Below are 26124 nucleotides of genomic sequence, written 5' to 3' on the forward strand. Positions count from 1 at the left end.
CATCCTCATTGCCCCGAGAGCAGCTCTGTTTGCACATCAAGACACTGCCCCAGTTCAATTAGTTCAAAGAAAGGACTCACAAGAAGAATCTGAAAATGAGTCCTTTATTCAGTAACCGCTCATTGCAATATCAACATTAAATTCTGTTGTTTTTCATTACAGTACAGTGCAAATAAGCCGCTTTGCATTCAGACTTGAGGGCAGTCGAGAAGTCAATACAATCATAACCATTGTTATTCTCCAATGAGAAGGACGGCTAGCTGAAGGATCTGACCAATCAGAGCACAGTATGTGACTAACATGATTTGGACGTTAAAGGCCACTGACAGACAGAATCCATGTTCTCACGTTTATGTTTGTAAACACACACACACATCTGTACAAACACATACAGCATATAAACAGCATACAAACGGTCATTTCCAAATGCATTGTTGACTTGAAATGCCAAATGTAATGCAGACAGTATAAAATAAGTTAATTTAGATCATTTCTCTTTTCTCTTGAGTGTACATTGTTAATTACATCGTCAGCAGTAAGTAAACATTGATTACGACAGTTATACTCATGATGGCAGCGAGAGGACAAAACACTTCAGCATCTTGTTGGCACGTTTGTGTCCATACACATGTGGAGGGAGGGGGGGGGGGTAATGCCCGCCCCTGACTGGCTGCAGTGAGGCAGAGAGGTGCCTTCTGTACAGCCTGGGAGGAAAGAAAAACGGCTACTGGCTGTGCTTCTTTTCACGTACATGAAGAGGGTGCAAACAGAGAGGCGAGGGCGATAAGGCAGAGAGGAAGAGCTGAGCTCATCACAGAAGATCTGACGCATCTAGAAGACGAAGATCTTGTCTCTCTGGACGTAGTCGAGGTCGTCGTCCATGGTAAGGAGGACCTAGACGGAGAGGGGAGAGAGGTTTGTAAACTTAGTACCTTGATCCTGTCTGATATTAGGAAGAGATCATAATACATATAGAATGAGTCTTACATGGGTTTGAAACAGTCTTTATTTTAAGGAAAAGCAGGTTAGCACATCAACTCACTCATCTTCTATTTTCCTTCAGTTTGTTTTTGTTTATTAAGTCATTTTTTATAGCATGACAGCTCAAGAGACAAAGACCGTGACTGCTGTGATGAGGACTGGCCTCTGTGGATGGGGAGCACACTTAAACAGGTATTCACGGTTATTGTTTGGTGAGGTTATTTTGAAAGGAGGGGGCTTTTTTGATTTTATTTTGAAAGGGCAGCTTGAGAAAGACCGGAAATGTGGGGAAGGAGAAGGGGGAATGACCAAGCGGCAACCTCTGGTCTCAAACGATGAAGCCTATGTGGAAGTGCTATAAACTGCAATACATCGAAAATTCGCTTGAGGCTGGGAAACCACATAGATATGAATGGTAAAAAGACGATCTTTGCAGCATTAATAAACATGTTTACAGCCTGGTTCAAAAAACAGCTTGGCCCTATGAAGCTAATCTCTCTAACGGCACACACTGTACGGGGGGTGAATTTTTTTCTGACACGACGGTTCAGAAGATATTAAAATTACCAGTTTTGCCCAAATAAGGACATGACTGACGTGACTCCCGGTCGGGAACACATAGCTATTGGCTAGGAGGCTCACACTACGTCACACTCTGCCTGGATGAGTTCCGCATTTCAAATATGGCTGCCGCCGTCGATACATGGGGCGCCTGCTCTACAAACTGAGCCGTTTCGTGATTTTTCAGTTTATAATGAAAATAAGAAGGAGGATAGTTAACTATTCGTTTTTTTGTTAGGTTTGTAGACTGCGTTTCTTAATAATCTGACAACACATTGATGATAAAAAAGTTCATACCAAGAAGGATCCAAACATAGCGATGGAGGACAGAAAGTGCCAAATGTCGTGGTCGTCAAAGAATGACAGCAGGATACAGTCCCTGTTGTGTTCACGAGACTCAGCCGGAGTTTTCTGTGTCAGGAATAGAACGCAAATATTAAAGTAACACCAAAACATTATTAGTTTGATAGAAAAAAAAAAGAGTCAGTGTGTGCTCTGATTAAAGGCTGATGCTGACTCTTAAAGCTGGGGTTGGTAATCAGATTTAGATACACTTTTTGTTATACTGGTTAAAATGGTCTTTGTGTCCTGATGGCAATCAATCGTCGTTTTGGAGGAGCTCTGAGGGAGGAGGGGAGGGGTTCGACAGAGTCCTGAGGAAATGCTACATTCAAATTCATGCTAGTTTTCTGAGACTGCCAACCCCAGCTTTAACTATGTGCGTGAGTTACTGACCTGCCAGGTGCTGAGTCCCTGGAAGAAGAAGTACAGTGCAAAGCCCCACACCACAGCTGTGAACAGGATACACACCAACGCAAGACACTGGATCCTCTCACCACTCCGCAGCTGAAACACACACACACACAAACATGATAGATTAGCAAAAAGAGACTTATTTGTAATGCATCTGAATGTGCCTTTACAGCATACAAAGACAAACCTTCATGATGATGTAAAAGGCAAAGTAGAGCAGCAGGTTGCAGATGGCGATGGCCAACAGGTAGGAGGCGAAGTCATTTGGTCTCTCTATGAGGCCGTAGGCAGCTCTGCAGGGAGGAGGCAGGAAGGAGACACCATCATTCAGCTGTGTACTATAATATGGTCTCTACTTAGTGCTGAGTGACAGAGGTACCGCTGTGTACTTACAGAGACCAGTTGACTATGTTCCCCATGACGAGAAGAACCATTCGATCCTGGCAGAGGGAGGAGGAGGAGGAGGAGGAGAGGATGATTCACAAGAAGGAAAATTGGTAAAGAAGGCACTGGAATACATATGATATTATACAGAGCAGTTTTAACTTGTTTTTGGAGGCAGATTGTTGGGCAAAACTTTGTCTTACACTTACAGAAATGTTAAAACACTCACGGTGTAAGAGTTTTAACAAAGATAACACCATGTTGTTTTTTTAATTAAGAAAACTGTAAAAAAAATGTGGTCGTTTTTATCAATCAAAAACCTAGAAACAGTAATTCATGCTTTTATTTCATCCAGGTTAGATTTCTGCAATTCACTTTACTCCTGTCTCTCACAAAATAACCTCAATAAACTTCAACTGATCCAGAATTCCGCAGCCAGACTCATAACCAGGTCCAGCAGGAGAGAACACATCACACACACATTTTAAAATCGCTTCACTGTTCTCTCAGTCCATTTTAGAATTGATTTTAAAATGATGATGTTGACTTTTAAAGCTTGCAGACTACATTGCTGAGCTCTTCACTCCCTACCAGCCTTCATGTAACCTCAGATCCCCCGGTAGGTCATTACTAACTATTCCACACTCAAACAAAAAAAACAAAAGGTGATCGAGCATTTTCTGTTCGGGCCCCTAGGCTGTGGAATGACCTGTTGGAGGATATCCGGGAAGCTAACACACTGTTGTCTTTTAAGTCACTTTTAAAAACTCACTATTTTAGACTTTTTTATTGATTTTATGGTTTATTGCTTTGATGCTTGTTTTACTACTGCTGGATAATGATATGTCCTTAATTACTGCCTACTGCTTTTTTTTTTTTTTTTTAGTCATGGTGTATTTATTGAGTTTTCCACACGGACAGACAAATACAACAAAGACAATACAGAAATAATAAAGAGAAAACCAGACAAAATTAAATACAATTGGCTTCCAGTCACAGGACAGCCAAGACAAAATGATATTAGAAAACAAAAAGCAAAATAAAGACCATAACAATTTAAAGGAGAAATATATAAATAAATTACACAAAAATAAATTAAAAAGTGCACCAGATCGCAGAGTTGGTGATTCTTACAGAGCCATACCCCTTTTTATCCGTTAAGCGGCACTGTCAATCGTTCCACGTAGGAAATAAAAGGATGCCATATTGTATCAAATTTCCCAGTTGATCCCCGTAGTGTGTGTCTTATCTTTTCGATTTTGAGTTTGCCTACTGCTTTTTAAAAATTGTTTGTAAAGTATTTTGTAATTTGTTTTGAAAAGCGCTATATAAATAAAATTATTATTATTATTATTATTATTATTATTATTATTAGTATTAGTATTATTATTATGATTATTATTATTATAATGGTTCTCACATGACACCTTAAACATGTTAAGAACTCTCTGGTTAACACTCACAATGTACATCGGTCCACTGCACTGTCTGATGCAGTCTGTGTAGATGATGTACACTATTCTGCGCAGGACCCCAGAATCTGACAAAGACATGGATAGAGGACAAGAGTTAGCTGCAGTACAACACTTCAGGAGCCCTTTTTACACACACATGTATTACTGACATTTTCAGGACTTCATATTTTCAGGAGCACATGCACTACACTGTGGGTGATTATCTGTGCCAGCTTCACTCTCACAGCTTGTTATGATCTGTTTGGTTGAGGTGGTGGGGATGAGGGTGAAGTGCATGAGAAGGAGAGGTAGTCTTTTCATAATGGTGATGGTTATATGTTTAGATCACTACAACGTGTACAAGGACGTTTCAGAAAGTTAACACAACAGTTGAAAACAATTCTGGCAGAGTGTTGGTTTTTTTTTATACATTTGATCAATGATGGAGGGGCAAGCCCATTTAAAAACAAGACAGATGTCAGTACAGGTTTGAAAATGTTCAATGTTTAAAATATTATACTTCCTGACTATGTTGCAATAATGGAAATGGTGAGGTTTCCTGTCTAAGATTTTGACAGTTTTCTTAAAGAGAGACTTGATGGGTTTTAACCATAGACTGTAAATAAAAATGGACAGCATTGCTCCGCCTCTTCCCGTTGTACAGTTCTGAAGCCAAAAAATCCCTCTCCTGGGCGCAGCCATTGTGCAGCCAGAGCCTGTGAAGCCACTGTAATAAGCTCCGCCCTACAGCGTAACGTCACAAGACGCTGTGTGCCCTTTGAAGTTTCGTTCTATGGCGGCTGTGAATCAAAGGAAACCCGGAAGTAAAACCCTGTTTTTTAAACTCTAATAACTAACGAAAAAGAAACTTTTCAGAAAAAAGAGGCCTTGGACACAAAACAGTCAAATACCAACTACATATCACCACAGCATACGGATGTGAGAAACATTCGTACGACGTGTATTTATTTTTTAAAGTTTGACTGCTCCCCCATTCAAATGAATGGGGAAGACGGATTTTTTGACCTATACTGCAGCCAGCCACCAGGGGGCAGTCACACTGCTGAAAGCCTCACCACCAGGGCCGTATCCGGCACGCTTGGTTTTAACGTGCTGGATGATGTGTGTTGAGATCTTACCGAACCTCCATCGGCCCATGTAATAGAGCTGTGTGCTGAGCAGGAGAGTGGCCAGAATGTGGATCACAGAGAAAACGATCCAGAAGACCATGTTTCCCTTTCCAAACACCTGCAAACATACCATCACAGACAATGTGAGAAACTGGTGTATTTTGGATTGTATCAAAAATTCAACCAGACTGCTCAATTAGAAGGTATGTGTGTCTGTGTCTGTGTGTGTGTTTGTGTGTCTGTGTGTACGCACCACTCCCAGCACAGAAAAGAAGATGACACCAGCCAGGCAGGCGTAAGCAGTGTAAGCACTTGCGTTGATGTCAGGGTGTCTCTTCTGATACAGCTTCAGCATGCAGAGTCCAGCAATCATGTACATAAAGGAGGTGTCTGCAAAGAAATATAACAGCATACAGTTCCACAGTTTAAAATCTGAAACAGTCAAACAATGACAGGAATCATTTCAGATTGTTTCTCTGACATATCGCTCAGGTTTGCTCACTTTCTTGCAAAACTCTGGCTTTTACCTTGTAATCTTAGACAAAAACAAACATGACTAACACAGATGTAGTAACATATTACCCTTCCTGAGCATCAGTGGTCAGCACTGTTTCAAAAATTAAATATTGGTCATTTCATCACATGCTAAAGCTTTGCTCCTTGGGGTAAACAAAGTAAATCAGTAAGTAATTTCCCCAAAGCTATACAAATGTTGTGCAAAAAAAGCTCAGGAGAATTGAACCCTGGACCTCCCAATCTCCTTAAAGGCAGCTTCATGCTGAGTGCTAACCCATCATCCAGCCTGTAAACACTACAGAGGATGGAACAGAAATAAGAAAGTGTACTGTGCTGAAAAATCAAAGCAAAAGAGAGTTGATTGCAGGTTTAAACATCATAAAGTCACAGTAGTTTTTCTTCTACAAAATAAAACAGAGTACAAACAATAGTGGTCTTACCAAACTGGAAGTTGGTGTAGTTTGGACAGACGTGGTAGCAGGCACTGAGTAAGCCCTCCATCATCAGAGCAGTTCCCATGGCATAATACAGACCGAAGTGCTTTGGGATTCCACATTCCTGAGAAAAGGACATTTAATTCACGACTGACCAATAAACACAATAAATCAGATTTAAAATGTCTCTAGAAACTGCACAGCAAATCTGTTAATCCCCACACTGTGACTACTAACACGCCACAGTTTGTGATGCTTGAATTCATGTTTCAGAAAGGAACAGAGGTTGACACGCTTTGATCTAACTCATCTGTGCGTCTTACCAACGCATTGAGATCATTGCGAATGAGAGCTCGATTGTGGATGATATCTCTTTTGAGGACGATGAGGAGGAAGAGGAGTCCCAGCATCACGTATCCAACGTTACTGAGGATGTTGTTGAATGCACTGTGTACAACATTTGAGATTCAGTCAAAAAAAAAGGACATTAGAACACATGTATGTTATATATTCATCATGCGTTTGCTGTGGATATCACTTTTAGGACCTAAAGAGACAACACACACCTCAGAGCTCCCAGAGGGTGGGCACACAAGAAGTTATAGAAGCAGATGTCCTGGTTTCCTGTGACATTGACCACCTGAAGAGAAGAAGAACAAATAGTCAGTGATTTCTTTCAGTACTTCTCAGAACAAATACACATATTTTTCATCTATTTTAAGGGTGTCACAGTTCTCCTTATTCTGGATTTAATTTGACTGTATAATAGATATTGCTGTCACCATTGCCTTATGTGTTGTAAACAATTAGTCAACAATCTCCAAGCTGGAGTGAATCAGAGTATGCAAGGCTGCATGGCACTGTACACACTACCAGTCAAAGGTTTGAACACACCTCATTCAATGGTTTTTATTTATCTTAATTATTTTCAACATTGTAGATTAATACTGAAGACATCAAAACTATGAAATAATCTGGTTTTGCCATAATCTGGATTACAACAGTAGTCAAATAGGGCTATCCATTGTGTACTAACCCTACCTCTGAACAACACAACTGATGGTCTCAAACACATTAAGAAGGCAAGTCATTCTACAAATGAACTCTTGACAAGGCTCATGTTAATTAGAAACCATTCCAGGAGACCACTTCATGAAGCAGACTGAGAGAATACCAAGAGTGTGCAAAGCAGTCATGAAGGAAAAAGGGGGCTACTTTACAGAATCTAAAATATAAAACACATTCTGCTTTGTTTAACAATTTTTTGTGAATTAAATAATTCCATATATGTTCTTTCATAGTTTAGATGTCTTTGGTATTAATCTACAGTGTTTCCAATAATTAAAATAAATACAAACCCTTGAATGAGAAGGTGTTTCCAAACTTTTGACTGGTAGTGTAAGTGTCACATTAGTGTCACATCTCAGCATCATACATCATAATACTATTCTTATACTGCATGCAAACAACCTAGTAGGACTGTTTCCTCTTCAGGACTACAGTGTGCATTTACAGAAGCTGTAAGGCTGTGGTGTCTCAGGAACGGCCAAATGTTTCCACACCAGTGACTCTTTTCTGTTTGATCTTATTTTCTGTCATATCTGAGTTTAGAAGTGACCATGTCGACTCTGTGAGTGCAGCTGCAGCTTCAGGACAGTTCTCTGTGCTGTTTCTGAAGTGCTTTTCTCCTTTGAACGCACGCAGATATGTGAGGAATTATGGGAAATGTTTTTTTTTTTTACTGACAATTACCAATTCTCCTTTTGATTTCAAAAGTTGAAATTGAAAGCAAAGTCGGATCACTTTTTAAAATCTGGACACCTCTAATATGTTTTGAATAATTGTGTTTGTGTCAGTAGTGTACCGTTTGATAGGTGATCACCAGCTGGATGACTGGCAGGGCGTAAAACACAGCGATAGTGGCGATGTTCCTGGAAAGGAGATAATCATTAGACGTTTTCAGAATGAAAAGTTTGTTGGAAGGATGTTTTCATGATGATTTCACTGTAACATCGATGATGACCAAACACTGTCCTCACCAGAAGTAGATTTGGTATTTCTTGCTGAGGATCCTTTTATCTTTGCGGGCCAGGTCAGACACACATAGAAATTTCTGTAACAAGGACGACACATTATTACTATTTTTTGTCTACTAAAAAGGGTCTTCAGACAGGACTCAATTTTCATAATCATAAGTGCATATAAATGGAGACGACAGGGGTACCTTGGTGCGGACTATATTTTTGTCTGAGTCAATGTCATCCAGTGTGTCGTAATCATCCTCCTCCACAGAACTCAGGGACTCGTGTCTGCTCCGTCCAACACTTTCCAGTGACCGCTCTGATGGAGGAAGAAGAGAGAGCAAGGCATGTCAGAATAAAGCGAAGAAGGTTTTGATCCACTGGAGGAAATATTTACCGGAACTGATTAGACAAACGTTTGTTTGTTTGTTTGTTTGGATTTCGAGATTTTCTTTGGGATGCAAAGGTGTTCAAAAACATCACACCTTTTATAAATTCATGCAATGTTTAAATACATTAAAAATATAGCATGTTGAAATGATTGTGGGTCATTTTATTCTTGCACTTCACTGTCATAAAATATCTGACCACATCCTGGCATTAACATTTGGATCTTATTGATTTAGTTCATTGACTGTATATAAAGATGGATCACAAGTCTCCAACTCCCCCAACTGTAGAAAATGAAGCCAAAATAATCTGCTAATGAGACAATCTTTGTGCACAAGGAGCCCGAGTCTACACAACAGAGATCTGCTCTTGGGGCCACTTCCAATACCTAAATCACACATTGAACTTAAGAAATGAAACTGCTAAGATCCATCATGTCAGCACAGTCTTCAGTGGAACAGCTTCTGGAGCTGATTTGAAGCAGACACTAACCGTAATGGAGAGTTTAATGACTCATGTGTTTGTGTTTGTTACATTTCCTTCTCCCCTGCTCTGCTAGTTTGGTGCACATAGCACAACAGGAGCTGTATTTGTCAACAGAGTTGTAAATCATTGACCTTTTAAAGCACCAAAAAACAAATCAAGACTAAACTTGAGTTAAAAAATATCTTCAGATGAAATCAAATGATAAGAACTGAGATAAATGTCAGAAGCCATGTGTGAGGACACATTTCTATGATGTTTTTCTTAGATTTTAAAGTCTGACTCATGCACCATCTGTTAACGTGGAGGGGGCAGGGTTTATGACTTATACTGTAGCCAGTCTGAAGGCTCTAAATATTTTGGCTTCACTTTTGAGGAGTTGACATGCCTTCCATCTTTTCATACAGTCTATGAATTTGATTCACATTGTGCTGATTGGTTTGGTGCAAATTTCTGAACTGATTCGGCCAATCAGGAGGCAGCGTGTCACCGATGCGGATGGCTATTTGGTGAAGGTGAGTGAGGATAGGGCGACGTTTGAAAGGCTCCTGTCCTGATGAACAAAGACACACAGACAATCAGTGAAGGACCAGAGCTGCTCACGGGAACCGTACTGCAAGCCGGGCTGTGAAGACATACTGCAAAGTGACACTAGTGGGGCAAGAAATAAAGTCTTTGTCCATGTTTGTTCATACCCATGTAACCATAGTTGTTGTCGGTGGATGTGGCACTGTCAGTGATGGCCTCTGAGCTGAGTGTGCTGCCGTTGTCAGCTGGAGGAGAGGGGCAATGCTCGTTAAGTGAAATCATAACAACCCAAAGACGTACAAAGAAAATAAGCTTCCTAAAACTCACCAAAGGAGCCATATTCATATGGTGCTGCTGGAATCGTGCCTGGAAAAACATTAACACATCTTTGATACTCCATTTGAGTCAATGCATGCACTTAAACAAGTACTAGTTGGGACAAACACCACTGCAGCTCAGCTGTTAGTACACAAACACAAACACAAACATCTGAGGGCGGCAACAAACACATGCAGGGATCCAGTTAGATAACGTGTGTGTGACGAATGTTCCAGATTCAAAATGCCAAAACGTATGAAGTCATGGGAGTGCTGTGCTGATTGAAAGCTTGGCCTCAAAGGAATATTGACAAAGTAGGAAAAAATGTGCAAAAATAAAGGGATGAAATGAATGGTTTTAAGTAGAAACCATTGAAGTAACCATATATATTTGTTTCTTAGTATTTACTTTACAAATTCATTACCTTATTATTCATGTGATAAACCATTTTATATCACTCTTTATTTTTTTTACTTTTGCTAAAGTCATCTATTTTATTATCATTTTACGGATGTATCCCTTTCTGGTGCACACCTATGATTACATAAGAGGAAGCATATTTGAAGTAACAGTTGAATGCCTGAAAATGTGAGCACAGAGTGGCGCAGAAGCAGACTTCATGGTTGTGTTCAGTTGTGACTGAAGCAGCGAGTGTGGTTTGTTTAACCGGTACTTTTCAATAGTTAGTGTACAACCAGGTACAGAATCAAGGTATCAACTGCTCTACACAAGGTCAATTTTACTGTGTAATTAAGCTACTTCTAAGAAAGTCCACCGATAGAAGAACTGACAGTAGGGGTAGCAAATGGGCTTTCTGATGTCAAAGTAAGGCATAGAAAAACAATCTAAATATAGCGTCTACTTACACCAGTTTTGGTTGGACTCTCTTAAAATTAGCTACACGGTATCATTGACTCCATCTGCAGAAGTTGATAGCCTAGCTTCCATGCTAGTTCTCAAGCCGACCGGACTAAGCTGACCGGAATCCACTATGAGTAATACACTTAGTATTGACTGATACCTCATACAACCCTGCTTCAGAAAAATAACAACCATCCCTTTAAAGTTCCCAAGAAACAGCTAGGTAAGTGCTATTTAACTTTATCTAGCAGAGGCGCCTTATGAGGAAGAAAGCTAGGACGACTCCAACGGTCCATGTCTGAAAGGGGACCCTACAAACTATTAGATCATTTGCAGCAGTGAAGTGGTGGGACCTAATGTATAAACCAAGATGCAGTCTGAGATCCTCTGGAAGTGCTCTGATAGCTGTTCACGGTCTAGATTAAAAACTAAAAGTGACAGGGCCTTTACTGTCAGAGCTCCCCTGACTGTGGAACAGCCTGCCAGAGGAAATCAGACTTGCAGAGTCAGTCCCTAATTTTATTTCCCTACTCATGACTACCTTTATAGTAAAGCTTTTACTTTGTGAATTTATTTTAATTTTTAACATTTTACCTTTTTTGTTTTTATTGTGTTTGTGAAGCACTTTGTTACTTGTTTTGAAGTAATAATAAAGGTAATATTATTATTATTATTAATGGGATCTTTTTGAATGGAGCCCATGATCGTTCTTTCTGCTGTTTACATTTAGTTTCAAAAGTTTACAAGAAGGCAGAAGTACCTTTTGTATCCTTTCAAAATGAAACACATTTGTCATATAAATAGGAAGAAAAACATCTAGTCTTACACATTGTCCTGTGGCATATGCCTGAAACAGTGAAAAAATCTAAACAAAAACACCACATCAAACAGTATTATGAGGTATTCTTTTTCTAAAGCTTGATCCTATACAGGGTTACTAAAACCCTAAAAAACTGTGCCAAACATCTCTCCATTAAAAATTCCTGATGGCCTCTGTTTCTAGTATCAGCAGGAAGCCAGGGTTGGAATTGTTGTGGATTTTTTGGGGCATTAGCATTAATAGCCCTGACATTGATAGCATCCCACCACATCACACTAATGATACTTTGCTTCCTGCTAGCTAGGAGTTCCCATGGGTCGTTATGAAGCCAGGATTGAGAAGGAGTTTCATTGAACACAAAAAGGTTTTTTTTTTCCGGAATTCGAACAGTCAGCACAAGAGGTGATAAAAAGAGCTAAAATGTCTAGTTTGATTTCACTGGGACTTTAAGTGAGGAGCTGTGAGGAGAAGTAACCGGACATTACTGCTTAAATAACAGGACAGTAAACACTGAAACACGACTAGCTTTCTCTAACAAATACAAGCAGGTGAGTCACGTGTTCCTCTATATCTATGGTGCATGCCATTAAAGCTTGACTAACAGTCTTGGAATGATGCAATGGCTATGTTACTACATAGTTCAAAAGGCCATATTGTGTGTATGGTGAGAAAGTTGGAGTTGTGAGCTAACGCATGCAGAGCATCTGCAGAAAAGCAACACAGTGTGTGATGGGGTTGTAAGTGCAAAAAAACAGGAGTAACAGTGTCGTTATACCATCTCCGTTCTTCCCGAGCAGAGAAGCTGAACCATACATTAGCATGAGGGAGAGAGAGCGAAAGACACACTTTCAGTACAGACACACACACACATATTTTAGATTCCACATTACAAAGCTTGCTAGGGAAATGGTTATAACACTGCCAGTTAAGTGTGGTTTAAAATTAAAACACATATTATAGCATCTGCTATAATGTACAGGTTTAAGAAAATGGTATCTCGCCACACCCCCTCTTATAAGCCTCTAATGGGCTGGTCCATGGTAGCTAGTTGCTGGGTTACCTGTCTCAGCAGGAGACATGTCAGCAGGAATCTCAAACACCTCCCTCTTCTTCATCCTGCAGACACAAAGAGGATAACATGCACCTTTTAATTGTACTTTGAGTACCATGAAAAGCGCTATACAAATCCTATCAATTATTATTATGTTCAGGATAAGTGTTCTTTTGGGGGTAGATGTATCAATCTGTTAAAATAAAGTATGAAGGTAAAGCAATCCATATTTGTGAGTGTGTAATTCCTTCTTTAAGACAAAGCTGAAGTCCTTTTTTCAAACCATGATCTAAAGCGAACACAGTTACATTGAATCAAAATACATGTGAGCACTTTGGCTGTGAGGCTCCTGTTCAGCTACAGACTTCAAAAGACAGACATTAAAGGTTCAGATAATCATGCCTGTCTAAATGAACTTTCTGTGGACAACAAAACAAAGTCTTACCGCTTGTTCTCCACACAGGCGACAAGCAAGGTGAGCAGGTAGAAGGAGAGGAAGATACCCAGACAGAACAGCATGCCCATGACATACACCTCTGCTGTGGAGTGTGAAGACAGAGTCACCGTTAGTCTATTGAAATGCTTCTACTGTATGACCCTGACTGTCCTGCATAATAAAACAGTCTGGCATCCAACTGTTGACATACAAGTGGTTGAGATATATAAAACATTCAGGATGTACCTTTCATAAGCTCTGGATTACATCTATTCTAACTTTTCAGCTCTAGAAATCTCAACTTGTATTTCCTAGTTTCAAATTTGATCAAATTTGGAAGAGGAGGGTCTCTGCTGATGATTGGACCATGTCAAAATTGCGAGCACAAACACTGGAGGAACCTTTCATTCAAACAATGTTAATTATTAATATCGCAAATGCTGACAGATGCACTGATATTCATCCCAAAATCTTTGGTTATTTGTGAGTTTGTTATCTTAACCTTGAAAATAAGTTGGCTTCAATACATCAATATTGCCCGAATGTAATATTATCCCTTATGCATCCCAAAGAAACAATAATGAACCAGCTGATACCTGCATAAAAAAGCGAGTTTGTGGACTCTATACGTTTAAAGATGCAGTTGGTCAATTTATTTTTTGTGCGCAACAAAGCTATATGTTTTAATAAATGCACAAGAACAGGTTATATTAGTTCATATGTAACTTACAGTTAATAGCAGGCGAGACTACCACATTGATAGCTTTGCTTCTGTTTCCAGCATCGATCAGCTCATCAGGACGGAGAGGGTAGAAGCGCAGCGGACCACCACATGCCTCGTCTTCTGTTTTTACCACGATCACTACATAGAAGCTGTTGCTGGGAAAATCTTTCCTCTAGGTGGCAGAAAAATAAAATAAAAGATATGAGGTTACTCTGTTTGATATAGAAATCAATCAATCAATCAATCAGACTTTATTTATAAAGCGCTTTTCATACAATGACATTGTAACACAAAGGGCTGCACATAAAAACAACTTAAAATATAGTACATTTAAAAAATATATTTATAAGAAAAAATAAACCCCCCCCCCATCCTAATCCCAACCCCAGCACCGACCCCAAACCCACCCCACAATCCTAAGGTTAAGAACACAATATATGCAACAATTATAATAATAGCAATACAAATTAAATAAATAAATAAAAAATAAAAAAGAAGCTGCTGAATGTACTGAGGAAACGCTCTCATGATATATATTTATGAGGAAACACTGGAGGTAAAATAAGATGTTAAAACTCAACACCGGAAATTAAACTCACCAAAATAAAATAAATTTCTAAGATAATAAAACACTAAAATATTAAACCATTAAAAGAAGATGCTATACTTAAACATATAAAATAAATAAATACATAAAATAAAATAAATAAATAAAATAAAATAAAATAAAATAAAATAAAATAAAATAAAATAAAAAGTGACTAAAAATGTCGTAAAGTGTTGCAGAACTGTCTGACTGTGTATCAAACACTACCTGCACAGTGATGGCGCCTTTTTTGGTCATCGTCTGATACATCCCAGTGAAGGCCACGTTGTTGTCAAGGTCAAAGACAGGACACTGAGAAACAGGGGGAACAATGACATTAAAAGATGAAGGGAATAGGCAAGAAACAGGCCGGGCTTCCATAAAAGGGACCACTGATAATAAGAGTGACAAAATCATTAATAAAATAAAAGTCAAATGTTTTGTCCTTTTGTGTTGCTGTATGCTGGCCTTAAAGTCAGGGGCAGCTCAAAGACAGCAGCAGTCTGGTGTGAGGGGAGGAACAGCAGCTGTACCTGAATGTCCTGCACAGACATCACGGAGCAGGGAAAGGTCATATCTGAGTTGACCTTAACGACCACAGTGTCCACCCCGTCTGGGAAGACATACTTGAAGTACTGAGAGAAAAAACAAGAGAAAGGGAGCAATGATAAGAAACCATGGAGGAAGTAAATTTAGGAGACCAACAATTCCTGTAATCACTATCCAGTACATCCTCTTCGGGTATATTAGATTATCAAAGTATCCAAACAGATTGTTCTCTCATTTTTCATGTATTTTACAGATTTCCCAGGACACGTGGGAAACCTAGTTTTGTTTACCTTCTCTGTCTTGTCTCTCCCTGACATATGTTTAATTACTTTCATACATATCTTTCCCAAAATGTACTTTATTTTAGTAATCTTAAAAAATAACTTGGTGACTTCAGAGGAAATGCACCCTCCTTGTCTAAGTTGTTTGAAATATAAAACAACGTTCAAAAGCAATTTTAAGAAAATTAATATAAAGCATTTGTTGACTTCAGTGCATTACTTTAGAGATCACATTCTCATCTATCAAGTGTTACAAAAGGCCAGAAAGAAAAACCGAAACTGTCAATGATTAAACAAAATCAGAAACCCCCGTCCATTCTCACCTTCTTCTTTTTCACTTCCAAGTTCCTTACTTGTGTTTCACATCATCTGTAAATTCCACCCTCTCACTTGCCCTGTCAGCTTCAAACATTTCTATGACTACACTTCCCTTTTGTAGAGAAGCATTTTGAGTCATTCACAAACACCCAAAGCAGCAGTGTCAGACTGTGTACCTGAGGTTGGGATGGCGACGCAGTAAAGCTGAATTTCTTGTCCGTACTGTAATCAAAATAAAGAGAATACGTCAGACAAAGAAGTGAGTTAAGCCCAGACTGATGTCAGATGTATTAAGCTGAGTAATGAGGCAGAGTGTTTGTTTGATTACAGCAGGTGTCACTCACTGCAGGGTGAAGCTTTCCACACGGCTGACCCTGAGCTGGTAGTTGGTACCCTGGCTGGAGAGGGTGGACACATCCACAAAAAAGTACTGGGTCTCGGAGAGGGCCCGGGTCGGAGGCTGACACAGCGTTCGGCCCACATGATTGTACGGGTACTTCCTCTGGTAGCTGGAGACAGAAGAGAAAGAGATGTAATGGATGAAAGGTAAAATGTATGGACCTCTTCACTGATGTTGAGAATTATTTTGTTAATTAGATTTTTTGATTTTAAAGGGGAGTAATAACCCCCTTAAGGTTGCTGTTTAAAATCACATGATCTATAATCATGCAGTGTCAATAACCTCTAAACAGAAAGACAGCTCTATAATATGATATTAAATTCACAATTCTCAAAAAGCATGTGACAGCATGTCAATAAAACAGAAGCAACTTCACTTCGACAACACAGAGGGAGCTCGTTTACAGTGAGCCAGTCGCCTCAGATCTGCACTGGTGAATCTCAGAGAGGGAAGTGAAAGTCTAAGGTTCATAAATAATCAGCTATATCATGCCTGACCACGAGACTGAACTAGCAACACCGTGAGAAGGCCATTCTGGTGTTGCACAATTACAGACTCTATCTCAGAGTGTGAGAGACACAGCTCACATCACAGAAGGTCTATTGGCTAGTGCACGGAGGAACTTCTGGCCTGTTATGAAATCCACCCGATTGAGTCAGGTTTAAAAGCTGAGTGTTCTATTACAGCTGGGGTCAAATCTAGAGCATATTATAGGCTGTATGTTTTGTAGATTTGTCACCATTAAGCAGATTAATGGCAAATCTTAATCCTTACTTAATCCATGAACAATCAAATAATTCATAAATAAAAAATGATAATCCGCCAAACCCATGGCTCAATATCACTGCTACACCTCCCAATGAGTAACATTCTTACAACGCGACAAGCAATCTGACCCTTGATCAATGAACTCAAACAATATCTTTTCACCATATCTACAAGAGATTAAAACAAGCTCAGCTAGCGTTTAAAGATATCCTTCTGTTACAGGGCTATTAAGTACACTTGCAGTTCTATTCTGCTCCAAACAGCAACATGAGCGGAGACGCATGACCTGAAGTCATAACTGTATCTAACAAGAAGCACCATGAGCAAGACACTCCCTCGTAAGAGACTTGGATTATTAGTGTATGCAAATTCTCTGTGTGTGTGAGGTTATTTATAAAGGATGTAATGGAGTTTGCAAAGAGAACCTATAATTGGCTTTGTTAATTAAATTAATTTTAATCAATTATTGTAAAAAAAAAAACCTTTGATGACTTTAATGTGTGTGCTTTCCTTGCAATTATCTCAGGAGAGGTGCGAATGAAAGTCCACTTCAATTGCATGATTTGGATGAGTGATTGCCTTGTTTTTTACATAAATAACCACAGAAGATGAGTTATTAGAGTATTTAGGGCATATAGTGTACATAAACATTATATCTTTATTAATACATGTGTATCTAAAGAGACAATGGTAGCTGAATATCCAATCCAGCTTTATTTATTTACAAACACATACTCTCCGGACTTTCCTAACTTATAAATACATGTTTGTTTGATTTTTACTTTCCCTTCTTTTCTTTTCATCATTGTTTTAAACATTACTCCCTCTTATTAATCTTTTTTGTTTTGTAGCAGATATTCTGTTCTACATTGAAACTTTATCTTTGTGTTGATTGTTTTCTTTGGAATGCCACTGGACAAGCCTGTTAGGTTTTTTTTTGGCTCCTCCTGCACATAACATGTCGGTGGTTAGTTTTAATATTTAATTGACCTGTTATATCTTGGCTCGTGTTGTTGAACAGCAATTTTTTGTTTTGTTCTTTTACATGTGCAATAAATAAAGAAATACAGGTTAAAAAAATATATATATATATCAGTATAGTTGTAGTAGACTGAAAGGGGAAACTATGAGGCATATAATACATGATGTACCGCAATCACACACTTGACCTCAGATGACATAATATGAATAATGTGTCACTGTTCAGGGTTCAAAATGGGTTCTTGTGCTCTGTGGGAAATAATCTAATGACAAGAAGAACATTGATTCCACATGTGTCCAGTTTGCAGCTGATGGAAAGTGGGGATACTTACAGGCCTCTTAGTATGAGGGGGACTTGAAAAGACAGCACAGCTTGCTTCTGTCGGACTACAAACAGGATCGGACTCTCCAAACCCCATGACAACACATCCACAGTGACACGCACTCCCTCCGTCTGTAAAGGAAAGTGAAAAACAGATTGTATGATATCCAGTGACAGCTGTTGATACAGGGAGCAAAACAAACACAAACAGTGTAATTGTAGACTCACCTTGTTCCTGGAAATTGTGTGATTGAAAGCATAGATGGTCTGATTCTCGCTTGTAACCCTGTCATTGTAGGTGATATCGAACTCTGCGTCTTTCTGGACCACGTTTTTGGTCTCCCCTACAGCCCCAACTCCGCAAGCAAACTGGGTCACACATAACCAGAGCAGGGTTGCCAATCCTGGTCGGATCCAGCAAGAAGCAGCGGGTCCAGATCCGTTTTTATGTCGAGATTTCCAGCAACTCCTCAACACCATTATGACCGACAATGTAGACCCTAAAATGCCAACTTAAACCGATATTCTAGTTAAAAACTCCCCATTTATCTATCTTTACACGTACAGTGACTGAACTGATCTGACTGTACCACGTCCAGCAAACACCATCAATAACAGCTGCTAACTCACAAGCTAAAAGACAACTGGATGATCACACTAGGCTTGTCCCTGACGCTGTTGACATCCAAGCCAAGCTAAAATCTATCCACTGTGCAAATGATGATACAGATTTCAAGATAACAGTGATATTTCATCTAAAACGAGAGAGACTGGTGGGCTGTTAGTCAGCTGTGCTAACGTTAGCATTGTTAGTTAAAGCCACAGTTCCATGTTTTGATATCTTTAGTTCCAACGACGTGGAGAATGTCAGACAATGAAGCAGCACGGAGAGATTCTTTTAAAGCCTGGAAAATACTGAAGGTTGCTGAGGCCTGTGTAGAAGGCGCCGCGACATTGTGCAAGTAATTCCGATGCGGTGAATGAAGAGGCTCAGTGTGTTTACAATGTGAAGAATCGGTGTCATTAGCGCCCCTCCACGCTCAGGCAGTAAACAACTCGAGTGCAACGTCATGACGTCATGGCGCCGCCATCTGAAACCCAAACAACTGACACAAGTTGTAACAATAAGCATGTTCCACAGATATTTCAAAGGAACAATAAATTGTTTCCGAGAGGAACATTTTTCTGGAGATCTAAGATTGAGAATGTGACGCTCAGAAAATGCACCATCACATTTTCTGATATTTGTAATGTTTTATTTTGGTAATCACATTCCTGTAACAAGAACAGTGTAATAATATAAGCCATAACAGCTGGTTTATATTCGTTGTTTGACTGTAAAGGGTCTCTTTTATACAGACTGTGCACCTTGCCAGTAGGGTGCAGTGTGGCGCTGTGCTTCTTCCTTGGGACTCTCTTTGATAGCAGACTCTTATGGTGGCCCTGAGGGACAAAACAAATTTACAAAAGATGAAACACTTTTACAAAGTTGGAGAAAAGTTTACATTTTGGAAAACAAATGTACATTTAAGAAAACAAATTTACAAAATCAAAAAACCCTTTTACATGCGATGAGACAATTTTACAAACGGTAGAACACTTACCATTTCTGAAACAAATTTACATTTATTTTTAACAAACAGGGAATGTACCAAATACCGGAAGTGATCCAGGAGTGATCGAGTGAGGGGTCATTTAGTTTGTTTGGAGAGAAACCAAATGGAGCGACCTTTGGTACTGGTACTCTGTTTGGTACCGGTACCTTTTGTACTTGGTATTAATATGTTTGTTAAGTGATCAGATCACAAGTGGACAACCTTAACTACAGGTGTAAACACACCCAGGACACACTGAGGATGGATTGAGATCTGATCACTCAGGCTACCAATGGGATGTGGTCTGGGACACGTTTGTCTACAATGGTCTGACAGTGCATTGCAATAGTTCATACAGCTAAACTTAAAAAAGGTACATTGCAAGTTTTTCAGTGCTCATTGCCTGTCTGGATTACTTTTATGATTTTGACAGTCATTATTTGGAAGGCCATTTATTTGTGTGGATCCAGCAGGGCAGATCTTTGGGTATTACCTTAAATTTAGACGATGCAGGGCCGACCCTTATGAACATGTAATGCCTGCTGATTTAATAGTGCAGATATCAAAAGAAAAGTTAAAACTATCAAATGTTTTAATCAAGTCACACATAATTAACCTGGTTCTTTCAGAAAGCCTGAAGTTCAGGGTGGATTTGTACAGTCATAATCCACCTTTGGAGAGCAGGATGCAGGATCTTCACTTTACCATGAAGTGGTGCTGTTCACAGCTTGGTGGGAAGGCTAGAGATAAAAAAAAATAATAGATGACAGTGTTTGTGTATTTTATTGCCACAGAACAGTCCACTCAGAAAAAAAGGCTGTTCTGCAGGTTAGGTCGGACTTAAAGCAAATGTGATACTAAATCATATCTTTTAATGATTATAATGATTATTATTACCTTGTTTCATTATAATTATTATTTTTTGCTCAAACCTGTTTTGACCTTTGTTTGAAATGATGTATATGTATGTGATGTAATCGCTGCTGATTTTGTAGATTTGAGTGGCAGCTTTTTTTGGTATTAAAACCTACATTTAGCCGTTACATACATGCAGGAAGTATTGTGCATTCCCTGTAGTGGCACTGTTAAAAAGGAACATGTTAGTTTTTCACTTTACAATTACATAAAAACAATTTACATATTACATTCTGTTTTCAGAGAAATAGTCTAATAGTGTATTTTTCTTTCTTTACTATCAATACAACATTAGATAACAACAAGTGTTCTGCTAAATAATTGATTCTTTCAAATTCTGGGGAAGGAGCTGCCAATACTTTACAAATTATTTTTTTCAGAGTGTGGGTTTTTCATTCTGTGCTGATGGTGTCTGTGTTGATATTTTCTGTTTTAATCACTAAGTTGGGTTTCTATGTTTCATTGACATTTATATTTTTCTTTGTGCGTCTATTTTCTTACATGGCACACCTGTTTGGGTGAAGCCCTGACAAACAAACTGTGTTTGTGCTCTGTTATGTGTATAATGCATGTAAAAATCATGATCAGAAATCATTAAACCGATAAATATTTCACTACATTTATCAAATGTGTCTTTAACAGGGTCCGAAAATAACATCTGCCAAGTGCCAAATGCAGGCAGATTTTTCATTTGGTGACTAAATCTCAGAGGGCCATTCACCACATGGTGGGTAAATGTTAGTACCAAAATAGTCATGTAATCAGAAAAAAAAAAACTATGCAGAGTTTAACCAGCTGCAGCTTCTTTCTCCTGCTCCTCTGCTGTTTGCATACCAGAGTTTTGCTGGGACACACACAAATATACATTGATGCACATGCACACACTCAGGAACGACCCAAGACACGCCATTGTTTAACAAAAGGGACATTATCTACCCCGAAAACATATTTTTTTAGGTTTCAGCCGGCATCCTCTATAAGTTTGTATTCCACATACTTTATTATCTGAATGAAAATGACTAAAACAAATCTGTATACAACACAAAAACACAGTTTATTGCTGGTAAAAAAAAAGAAGCTTGGCCAGTGTTTCTTTCCCATCTACCTGCTACCAGAGAATCAAAAGGTTAATTTCAGACTCGGTCATGAGTGTTTATTTATGGAAAGCACATGAAACAGAATCAGAGTAAGGCCAGCTAAACACAGATGTGCAGGGGAAAAGTACTGAAGGAATCACATGATAGTTCCTGAGGGGTTAAAGTTATCCAGACTCACAATGACTTAAGTTCAAAGTAAGATGAAGACACTCAACAAACAACAACAAACAGATCCTTACATTGATTCAATACCTCTCATTGTTTATTCAAACCTTGAGTTAGTGTTTCCAGCATGGAAAAGAAAGAGTTCCTCTTAAGATTTATTTATTTTAGGGTATTTAAAGAAGATTTAAGAAGGAAACATGCATGGAGAAAGACAACCTTCCTGTTCTGTTAATTTTTGTTACAATACCTGTTCCCTTTAATTTTTCGTGGCTTATGTAATCATCCATTTGAAATTATAATATACAAGTTAGTATTTGGTCACTTCAATAGAGTCAGTGAGGTGGCTCTTATGGTTCTTTAAAACGTGTTTGATGCAGTAGGGGGGAATAGCGCTTCATCTTAAGCACATCTGTGAAGTTACAGATCTACAGTTGTAGTCCAGTTGTTGCTTTTCAGTACTGATTATAGGTCAAGGGGTCACCTGGAAGCTCTGGAAAACAAATCAGTTTTTCAAAAGAATATAAATAAATACTTAATAAATAAATAAATAGATAAATAAATAAATAAATAAATATAGATGGATAGATAGATAGATAGATAGATAGATAGATAGATAGATAGATAGATAGATAGATAGATAGATAGATAGATAGATAGATAGATAGATAGATAGATAGATAGATAGATAGATAGATTCAGCACCTGTCACTTTAAAACAATTACTGTATTTGCACACACTGCACACACCTGCACACTGTACATACTCTACTGTCGATGTTTATACAGTTTAAACTGTTGTGGATATTCTTTTTTCTATTTTTATATAGCTTTATAATTTATCCTATTGCACATTTTATACAGTGTATGTGATGAATATAAAAAATGAATATGGTGTGTGATTAATGTATATGTGTTGAGTGTAGTGTGTTGTGGATATGTAATGTATGTGTATGCATTTATGTGCTTTAGCAATAACATGTCTTTGTTCATGCCAATAAAGCACAATTAAATTGAAATTGAAAATTGAATTGAAAATGTATGTGTGTATATTTTTAGAGTTATAAGTTTAATTCTATTGTTTGCTTTCTTATAGTTCAACACTTTACTTTAGACTATTTCTTTTTTAGGCAACTATAGGACTGCTCCTTACAAATTTCACTGTTACACCTTAACAATGACAATAAAGATATCTTATCTTAGATAACTTTAGACCAATTCTACTACAAGCCTATTAGCATGTTATGTCAACACAAAGTCACTGAAGATGGCATCTGTAGATTATATAAAATAATAATTTATTGGTTGTTTCCAACTCCTAATTCAACCCCCCCCCCCCCCCCCCCCTCACCCACTGCCAACGCTAGGTCTGAAAAAGAGTGTGTGAGCTTTGGATACAAAGCCATGCTATTTATCGGGAACTCTTAGTGGCAGCATAGAACTCTTCATTAGGCCTCCGTGCAAATAAAAATGATACATTTATTTGAATGCAAAGATTATAATGTGTGAACATTTAGATTTGAGAACAAGTTCTCCTCAACTCGCTGATTTGAATCCGTCATTGTAATGTTAAAGCGGTGTGTGCCTTTAAAGCCTGATGAAACCCTCTGATCATACATAGTGCAGCAGTTTGCGAGGAATCACTGAATCATGGGAACCAGAGTGATAATGCGCACTTCTTTGTCACCACGGCAACCACAATACGTTTCTGTTGATGAAGTCATTGTTACGCTGATCGTCACCATGGTTACAACCTAGAGAGGGCGCTGCGGAGGAGCGTGCCACGTCAAATGACGCAGGGCGGGGGGCGTGGCCGAGTCGCGCGCTGCGCTAGGCTGCTTGTTGTTCCCGCAGAGAGGCGAGAAGATGGCGGCCGTGTCAAGCGGAGGTGCTGCTGGGGCCGCTGCGGCCGGGATTACGCACTCTGCCCGACCGACCCACGCAGGCATGGGCACCCAGAACCGAGCCCAGCCACCCGCCGGCATCTGCCAACCGAGTCGTACCAGCACGGCCGCTGGGTGCATCACCAATCCCGGCCACACTTCGGTCACCAGGCCCCCCCCAGCCCGAGTGGGCCACTACGAAATCGAGCGGACCATCGGGAAGGGGAATTTCGCGGTTGTTAAACTGGCCACACACATCATTACCAAAGCAAAGGTAAGACAACTCATATTCAAGCGTTAGACGTGAACAATCACAAGCTGTCACTCTTTTATATGTAGAGTTTTACACCAAGTATCCAGGATGACGCTGGGGCCTTTAGGCTCTGGAGACACAGACCGCCAGCCCGCTTTGGTGACACCGCTGCTCGGTGTTTGGGGCTCCGCTCGGCACCGGGCTTCAGCTCTTTCTTACCACTGGTTACAAACACAATTTACCTCTTAATGACTCACATTAAACACACATTCTTCAGTAGGGTGATTAGAAAAGATGTAAAGGCCCGAGGTTAATGTGTGGCACAGCGCAGAGGACGGAGAGAAGGGGATTGACGAAGATGAAGAAGAAGAAGAGACTCTGTTGGAGCTAGCTTAGCTTGCTGGCTAATTAGCTGTTGGCTGGATGTAGACATCCCTCAGTCAGGCACCTTCACAGGGGGTCAAATACAGCAAATCACTCCTGATGGGTACATTACTTAAAAAGTTTACAGGTCTGTGTGGGCTGAGGGTCTAGACTCTATGTAATTTAGCGTTTCAGTACCACAGAGAATACTGGGGAAGCAAACTGTGGCACAACAAGGCTGTGGCGTTTAATTTGAGTTTTTAAAGACATTTTGTTGTGATGAAACTTGGTCATCTTTGTGAAACATATTTGTCTTGTGTTACTTATTTAGATGCATCTTATTTCCATGAAACCGCCTGATCAAGAAAACACTAACAAGGCAAAATGACTGATCTCAGCCACCACAAGCTTTAAGTGTGTGTTGATGTCTTTCTATGGAGGGGGTGTCAGGTAGTGCTATACTAGGTTGTAGGACATTTAGTAGCAGACAGTGTTGTCAAATAATGATATTCAAGAAAACACAGTATCTTGTCATATCACAATCGCTTAGGTCAGTTCTGTTCTGCAGATCTATAACTTGGTTCATGACATTTAACATTTCACCTAGGTGTTGCAAAATGTTTTTTTTAACTTGTCTCAGTGTTTTGACTAGTGCAGAACAATTTTGGAGAATAATCTAATTGTGATTATTTTCCTCAATATTGCGATTGCAATTTAATACCAATTAATACCAATATTTATACTTGAGAGATCATTGAGGGGCAACCCTCATTTACAATGATATCAGTCATATGCGATGACAAAAGTAATAAATCAATCTGTATTATAATAAACAATATCAGATTTAATTGTTCTTTCTTATAGACTAAACTTATGTTAAGGTAAGGCAAATGAAGCGTTGAATTAAATTGAAAGACAGTTTATTTATCTACTTCAATTAGAGTTGTAAACTTACTAAATACTTTGACTTGCAGTCTTGTAAGCGTTCACCACAACAACTTCACAGAATTCTGCCAAACAAGTGTGGTGTAAACAGAAATATATAAGTCAGTAATAAATCACACAAACTAAAGTTCAGATTACTGCCTGAGTTGTTTCTGCGTGCTGTTACGAATGATGTTTATGAGGAGTAATACTTTCAAACAGTTCACAGTCAGTGATCCCTGTCGCCTGGTACTTTGCTTACCTGAAGTTGAAGCACTGGTCGCTGGCGTTTTAGCAACTGTCGTACATCGCTTTGTGGTAGGGATGTTAACAATTGACTGGTAGGAACTTACTCGAACACATTTTGTTTTTTCGATTTTGCGGTAAGAATATCGCAAATGCAATTAATTGTTCGGCCCTAGTTTTGACTCTTTGGTAGGTATAGGAAGTTTAAAGCATTACAAGCAGAAGAATAGCACCAAAATTCAAAACGTCTTGTGCAGATACAAAGCGTTAAAAGCCTGTGTGTGCAGTAAATTGTAATTTCACCAATATGTTCTGTAAGCTTAAATGTGCCAAGCTAATAACAAATCAGAAAGCCACAGTTTGTGCATTTGTAATACAATTTCTGCTCAGGAACTCTGTGGCATCAAACGTCAAAGAGAGCCGCTGGTCAGGGGCATGTGAGGTAAAGATAATGGATAATAGAAAACGCAGAAGCTTAAACTTACAGAGAGCTTCTGCACTGCTAATGTTTTTTTCTTTTTGGGTTTGAATGTTATGAAGGTGTGTCAAAGCAGCTGAGCATGCAGCTTTACCTGTATGCTTGTGTTGACATAAACACAAATGGGCAGACACGAGTCATTTGGTGCTTTGTGTCAC

General features: G+C 39.1%; 2 protein-coding genes across 6 annotated transcripts in view; one reads left to right on the forward strand and one right to left on the reverse strand.

Moving 5' to 3' along the window:
• Positions 1-88: 88 nt before the first annotated feature.
• On the reverse strand, positions 89-19103 carry sidt2 (SID1 transmembrane family, member 2). Of its 2 annotated transcripts, XM_034701806.1 has the most exons (26): positions 18279-19103; positions 18061-18182; positions 15924-16088; positions 15756-15801; positions 14965-15066; positions 14660-14743; positions 13852-14017; positions 13131-13224; positions 12695-12750; positions 12410-12436; positions 9963-10001; positions 9803-9880; positions 8438-8553; positions 8253-8326; positions 8078-8144; positions 6780-6853; positions 6537-6660; positions 6220-6337; positions 5517-5653; positions 5273-5381; positions 4143-4219; positions 2689-2735; positions 2483-2588; positions 2278-2388; positions 1840-1953; positions 89-894 (listed from the first exon to the last, which is right to left on the reverse strand). In XM_034701806.1, the coding sequence occupies exons 1-26, from the start codon at positions 18528-18530 to the stop codon at positions 832-834; spliced, it is 2568 nt and encodes an 855-aa protein (XP_034557697.1). In that variant the 5' UTR covers positions 18531-19103; the 3' UTR covers positions 89-831. The 2 variants fall into 2 exon arrangements, with proteins under 2 accessions (XP_034557697.1, XP_034557698.1); XM_034701807.1 differs by lacking the exon at positions 12410-12436 and having other exon boundaries at positions 18279-19084.
• Positions 19104-23623: 4520 nt separating this feature from the next.
• Positions 23624-26124, forward strand: part of sik3 (SIK family kinase 3) — a 43627-nt gene continuing 41126 nt past the window's right edge. For 2 of the 4 annotated variants that reach the window (XM_034700588.1, XM_034700590.1), the window contains exon 1: positions 23667-23976. In XM_034700588.1, coding sequence (XP_034556479.1) covers positions 23686-23976 — 291 coding nt within the window. In that variant the 5' untranslated portion in view covers positions 23667-23685. Of the gene's footprint in view, positions 23977-26124 lie in introns of all 4 variants that reach the window. The other 2 variants (XM_034700591.1, XM_034700589.1) reach the window with 2 other exon arrangements.

The sequence above is a fragment of the Notolabrus celidotus genome, chromosome 14, assembly GCF_009762535.1.
Source record: "Notolabrus celidotus isolate fNotCel1 chromosome 14, fNotCel1.pri, whole genome shotgun sequence".
Lineage (NCBI taxonomy): Eukaryota > Metazoa > Chordata > Actinopteri > Labriformes > Labridae > Notolabrus > Notolabrus celidotus.